The 6,950-nt window shown below is 35.2% G+C and overlaps 1 protein-coding gene across 1 annotated transcript in view; it reads right to left on the reverse strand.

Moving 5' to 3' along the window:
- PRKD1 (protein kinase D1) overlaps window positions 1–6,950 on the reverse strand; it is a 346,791-nt gene that overhangs the window by 44,920 nt on the left and 294,921 nt on the right. The window contains exons 11-13 of the mRNA XM_037741730.1: window positions 5,877–6,156; window positions 4,386–4,438; window positions 2,191–2,263 (exon numbers count right to left, since the gene is read on the reverse strand). Coding sequence (XP_037597658.1) covers window positions 2,191–2,263; window positions 4,386–4,438; window positions 5,877–6,156 — 406 coding nt within the window. The remainder of the gene's footprint in view (window positions 1–2,190; window positions 2,264–4,385; window positions 4,439–5,876; window positions 6,157–6,950) is intronic.

Below are 6,950 nucleotides of genomic sequence, written 5' to 3' on the forward strand. Positions count from 1 at the left end.
TATATACTTTGAGACAGGGTCTCATTGTGTCTCCCATGCTGGAGTGCAGCGGCGTGATCTCGGCTCACTGCAACTTCTGCCTTCTGGGTTTAAGTGATCTCCTGCCTCAGCCTCCCGACTAGCTGGGATTACAAGTACCTCCCATCATGCCCGGCTAAATTTTGTACTTTTGTAGAGATGGGGTCTCGCCATGTTGGCCAGGCTGGTCTTGAACTCCTGACTTCAGGTGATTCACCTGCCTTGGCCTCCCAAGTGCTAGGATTACAGGCATGACCCAGCCACCTGGCCTAGAAAGTATAATTTTAAAGTCCTTATAAGATAATGCAAGTTATAGGGCAAAGAATTAAAGTCTTGGCTCTGTCACCTATTAGCTGTGTTTTCTTGAGCCAATCACTCACTCTTTCTGAATTCTAGGTTCCTCATCTACAATGGGAAGATTGGATGAAAGAAGGCATGTAAAGTATACAAAGTACCCTGGTAACTATGCGCACTCAAAAACTGTTAGTTATCATCATCATCATCAACATCATGACCACATAACAGGCCCCTTATGTATATTACAACTCATTTATCTACTACAACAAACTTTTCCGCAATTCTATGGGGCACCCCCAAGTTCTTAACTTCTACACTGCTGTATTGTGGTAGGTACAAAATATAGTAGTGTTAATTGAATCTGAAAATAAGAAATGAAAATGAATCAGAAAATAGAAATGGAAAATGTATCTAATTACTCAAAACTTTTGGCTACATACAAACTAACTTGAAATTCCAGTCTTCTACCACTTGTAAATCTAGTGTTCACTCACCTATATCCCGCTCTCACTATTTCTTCTCTTTCCAGGCTGCTTCCCTTCACTATCAAATCGCCTTGTGTTCACAGTCTCTACCTCCTTAACATTATGTTTTACTCTCTGATTCACTGCAGTCAGTCTCTATTTCAACTCAACCATTTTCCTGCAAGTACTCTTGTCAAGGCCATGACTTCTTTCATCTCTACTGCTTTGTCACTGAAGTACTTGGCCTCTCTTCTGAGACTCTTCTCATCTAGTTTACCCCATTTGTGTCTAGTCTTAACGTTTCAGTCTTACATGTGGAGGCCTCCTCCTATTCCTGTTCTTCAGTGTTGAATATCCCAAATTATCTGGTATCTGGTGGTCTCTCTACTCTCATTTGTCACCCCTGTCTCATCCCTACATGATATGCAGTTATGTATATTTATGATGATCTATATACCATAATTTTTTGCATGTAACCATTATACCATAGAGCAATAATAGAACATTTGGTCCCCTCTATTATAGTTATGCATTAACAAACAGTACAATGGTTAGTGGGTCATAATAGGTTTCTCATCAAAAAAATCACTGAAGCATTTTATAAGGCTCAATGTTACTTTATAAAATAGAGCAGTACTTAATTAGTTTTTAAATTAAAAATTACAATATCATATTGTGATAAATAAAATTGAATGGGACACTGATTATTTCAGAGCACCCAACCTCACCACAAGAAATAATTTGTTACTGATAATATTAAGAACTGAAAGTTATGAGGTCATTTTACAGGGCAGGTAAAGCATTAATATTAAATGTTTTTTAAAGACTTGAAAAATATTCTTTAACTGGCTGTAATCCAAAACAGCAGAATTTAGAATAATAAACTTACCAAAGAGCTTGATAATAAAAAAAATAGGTAAAAACTTGATATTTTACCTCAAAAATTAAAAAAACAAATCAAACCTTAATGAAACAAATCTATTGTTAAAGACACTAGAAAGTTAAATTTAGTTTTATCTACTAACATGAATGAACTTCTAAAAAGGTCTGATCAAGTCTGCCAAAAGAAAATGGAATTAATTTGTTTACAAGTCACAACTTCCTTGTTTACTCAACATTTTGTCTGATAAACCAAACTACTTCATACTATGTGTAGAGTTTACCTATGTTAAAGCAAAAGAAGATTTTCAGGAGTACACAACTTTCTCTTTCAAAACAGAAATACACCAGTTTTCCAGATAGTAACTATCTCAATTTTTTTAAAAGGCAGAGCAAGAAAGATACACACACAGACATATATCATGTACACACATAGGTCTTCTCTTTTATGTTTTTCCTGGAAATACTGCTTTTCTAAATAAAACTAGTGAAAACTTTAAGTTCACAAAAATACTTAAGAGAGATAACCTACCTCCATAAACAATTCCAAATTGTCCAGAACCCAGTACTTCATCAGGAAAAATCTGATATACTGTGCTGATGTCCTAGAGGTACAAGTTCAATGAAAAACAAACATAAAGCAGAACAAAACATTAGTCCTAAAAAATTATATAATTGTATTAATGTATCATAAATATTATTTAAAAATAAATTATAGATGCTAGATGAAATTTGAAATGACTATAATATTCAAAGCACACTCTTTAATTTTTGTAATAATGTAATGTTTTGAAAACTGTTCTGATCCTAAGTGGCAGAGGTTTTCTAACATGCTAGCACATATGTTTCATTAGAAAGAAATATGACTAAAAACCATACAATGTGATTTACTGTAAGTATTAAAAAAGATATTTGCCTGTTGAGGTGGCTACTTGGAAATTTCATTAAATAATCACGGTTCCCAATCACATGTCTGCGTGAATCCTGCTTCCGACCATTTCTCCCTGTATGTCTAGACTGGAAAGGTTGCTCCCTTATTAGTCACCCACATGCAGATGAACCTGAAGTGACGGAAGAGGAGGCTGAATCACTGTGAGTGAGCTGGAGATGCTGCAGAAGGATGGCAACCCATATGAAATTCTCATGTGTGAAGTAGCTAAACTTGTCCAATTTTATCACTTCAGGAGGTAACAAATTCCAAAAGTCTAATTCTTTCTCTTTGAAATAATAACTGCTGAATAAAGCACCTTTTTAATATATGTTTTGCAGTCTGTGATTTTATCAGACAATTAAATCACAAGGTAATACTTTTTACCTTTATATAACCCCATTACAACCCATCAGATTTTCCACCTGTCTTCTATTCTTGTACTTTGACTTTATTTTTTTTTAAGTCTTTTAACATCAAATCCTACCCTTTCTGTATCCTATAAACCCTTATCCTTTTCCTTTGTCCTTCCCCCTAGAAAATAACTACAAGTTGTCTCCATCCTGTGATTCCTTCAAAGTACCCTCAGGATGAGTTTGTGGCTGTCTAGGGACAAAACAAGCAACATTAACATTATTCTGTTATTCTGAGTTCAAGCTATTTCATCTGATAAGAGAAGTGTTCTTTAGGCTTTCTGATAACTCAATGGCCAGTCCAGAAATTTCAGTAGACAACAGTGGCTGAAAAGGGTGGAATAACTCCACAGTTATCAGGCATTTCCCAAGAGGCGTATGGAGTAACTTGTATTTCCTAAAATGTTTCTGGCTAAGCAAGGGAAACAGGAACCTTCAGAAAAGAAATTTCTTTAGGAATCTATCTCACGATTGACAGCACAATAATTTATCTAACCTTCACTATGACGTTTACCTAGTTCTCTTTAATTCATATTTGGCTGTGTGTTTACTTTATGCCACTTTACTGTAGGCTTCAAAGACATAGTAAGGATTAATAGAGTTTCATGAAGATAATTTTTTAAACAAATCTTTCGAAAGTGTAAGCTGTAAACTGCATTCTTTTGGCCATAGGTACAGCAGACAAAATAGAGAAAAAGGTCTGGGTCATAGGAGGAGGTAGGAAAGGACTTATTACTTTTTGGTTACTTACAACAGGAGTAAAACATAACAAAACAAACACAAGAAAGTCTGTAAAATATTTCATAACATGTCTGATCTACAATTTTCAAAAACCAAGCTGCAATGATGGAGTTATGTGGCACAGGTGACTAGGGTGCTAAAATGAGAACCCCCAAGATTTGATTTATGCAACTTTCTTAGAAGTCTCCTTGATGTATACAAGTGACTATAAGAGCATTTGCAACTCCTTGTCATGTTATAGAACTTCTAGGTGGCAATAAGGAATGAGAACAATGGCATTTTTAAGCTACTCATGCAAATTGAGAAATGCATCTTATTTTGTTTGTGTATTTATTTTACTGTGTAATATCAACCATTACAATTCCAGTACCAAGCAAATATGTGAGAATTTCGGCATCAAATTATAGTTGCATAACTGAGATAAACAGATATTTGGTTCTACATTACAGAATCGATTACAGAAAAATTACTAAACAAATCTATATAATTTAACATTTCTAAAATCTTACAGAAAAAAAACCCAAATTCTATATTGCTTTCCAAAAATTACCAAAAAATTAAAATGAATTTAAAAATCTATTTTATGATGCTTTTACTTTCCAGTAATCACATTAACAAGTTTTATATTAGTAGGTGCATACTTACCACATTTTCTTGAATCTGGCAATTTGATACCGAAATACTCACAGCGACATCTCCTAGAAATGCATGTTAAACAACATGCACACAAAAAGTCAGTAAGAGACGTAATAGCAAAACAAGTAAATACATGCTTACAACTCACCCTGCAAAAGTGGTTTTAAATAAATCCTAGCAATTAGGTTTTTCTAAGAAAATGTCATTAGAATATTTATTTCCTTTGAAAATTATATATTCACCATACTTGGTTTAAAAAATAATATTTTGTCAGTTTAGAGTTGGGAGTCAGAAGGACTTGGATTCAAATACTGGCTTTGCTACCTTACAGCTTTGGTACAAGCTTAGACAACTTAATCTCGCTGGAGAGATACTGATTTCCTCAGTTGTAAAAAGGACAAATCATTAAAGTCTACCTGTTGGAACTCAAGTAGGCATTAAAATAGAGATCTCATGTAAAGTGCTTAGCACCAAAATAGGCAAATATATTCTATTAATATGTATTTCAGTTGTAGAGAGAAATAAAAAAATTGTGACAGATCAACAGATAACACTGTAATGTAAAAAAACAGAAGTTAATTCATAGGTTTCATTATGAGTAACGATTATGAAATTTAAAAATCACTTTTTTTATACAAATATTCCTCTAAAATTTCTTCTTTAAATTCATCCTCAACACGGGATCTAGGTTGCATTTTAGCAAATGTATTGCATTCTACTAATGAATAGAGATTTCTTCCTGGGATAAAATGATCAAGAATTACCAGTTACCATGTACTCTGCAAATCAAATACCCTACACAGAATACTAGGTGAGATGTTTTTAGGGAAACTTATTAATGCAGATTTGCAAATAACAAGACTTGCATTTCATGTCAAGCTAAAGCTTACTAGATTACTTATTCTTCTTATTATTTTTTTGAGGACAGGGTGTCTGTCACCCAGGCTGGAGTGCAGTGGCTTGATCTCGGCTCACTGCAACCTATGCTTCCTGGGCTCAAGCAATACTCCTGCCTTAGCCCCCAGAGTAGCTGGGATTACAGGCACCTGCCACCATGCCTGGCTAATTTTTGTATTTTTTGCAGGACTGGGTTTCACCATGTTGCCCAGGCTGGACTTGAACTCCTGGGCTTAAGTCATCTGCCTACCTCAGCATCCCAAAGTGCTGGGGTTAGAGGCATGAGCCACTGAGCCTGGACAGATTACTTCTTTTACAATCAGTAGCTCTAGAGGTCTGTAATTGCCTAATATATAGTGTTTACCTGTATTTGTTAAATTTTAATATAAAATAGCTACAATAAAATAGGATAATTTAACAAACTAAACATCTTAGTTTGTGCAGCAGCTTTTGTTTAGAGACCTTACATTCTCTAATAAACTAAGTCATCCCCAGGGAGTCTTTCTTCATTCTGTTCTTAGGAAGGGCAGGGTACATGTTTACTAAGCAAGGGGTAAGCAAATGATGAGCTTTGGGCTACTTAGAAAACTGTGACAGACTCACTGTGCAAGTTGGTTCCTGTACCCACGGACGAGCCCTTGGGAATGACGGGCATGAGGGCATGCTGGATGGCTATCTCCCACATCCTGGCCACATCTGCACCAACACCACTGGTGAGGACACTGTTATTTGGTGGTGGACTGGAAGGATTGACCACATTTTCTCCCACATAATATACTACATTTGCTGTAGTGATTTCAAAACAATGAGGATTGGCCCCATTAGGAATTAAAGCTGAAGTTTTTGCTGGTTCCAGAGATAAAATTTCGGATAAAGGAATTTCCTGTGAAAGAAAGAAAGTGCTAAATGTAGTTTATCAAAAGTATGTAAACTTTCAAAGAAAATTCATGCCAGGAACATGAATAGCCATCATTTATATAAAATATAGTTTTAAACTATAAAACAGAATATTGCTAAGCAAAATTAAAAAATACATTTACTATGGGAAACCTTATCATTTCCTTTTTCTAGAAAATGTGATTTTTTTTGCTATGTTCACGTAGCAAAAGTAAGTATGGTTAGAAATAATGATTTTGAATCTTCACCAAAATCCAACATTAGAAAACAAATGATAATTTTTATAGCAGTGAGGTAGAATCACAACACTTTTGAAATGTGTTTAGGTAGACAAGGCTATTTTTAAACTGTAATCTATTCTTTAAGGCACTGAAATGAATCATATAATTTGATTCAATATATGTTAATGTAATAACATAGCTAAGAGAATAGTTTAAGTGAGGACAACTACAGAGATTGGTTTTAAAATAGTTTTTTTTTTTTGAGATGGAATCTTGTTCTGTCACCCAGGCTGAAGTACAGTGGCCTGATCTTGGCTAACTGCAACCTCTGCCTCCCGGGTTCAAACAATTCTCCTGCCTCAGCCTCCCAAGTAGCTGGGATTACAGGTGCCTACCACCACACCCAGCTAATTTTTGTATTTTTAGCAGAGGCAGGATTTCACCATGTTGGGCAGGCTGGTCTTGAACTCCTGACTTTGTAATCTGCCCGCCTCAGCCTCCCAAAGTGCTGGGATTACAAGTGTGAGCCACCATGCCCGGTCACTTTTTTTTTTTTTTT

The sequence above is a fragment of the Cebus imitator genome, unplaced genomic scaffold, assembly GCF_001604975.1.
Source record: "Cebus imitator isolate Cc_AM_T3 unplaced genomic scaffold, Cebus_imitator-1.0 Scaffold104, whole genome shotgun sequence".
NCBI classification, from domain to species: Eukaryota; Metazoa; Chordata; class Mammalia; order Primates; family Cebidae; genus Cebus; species Cebus imitator.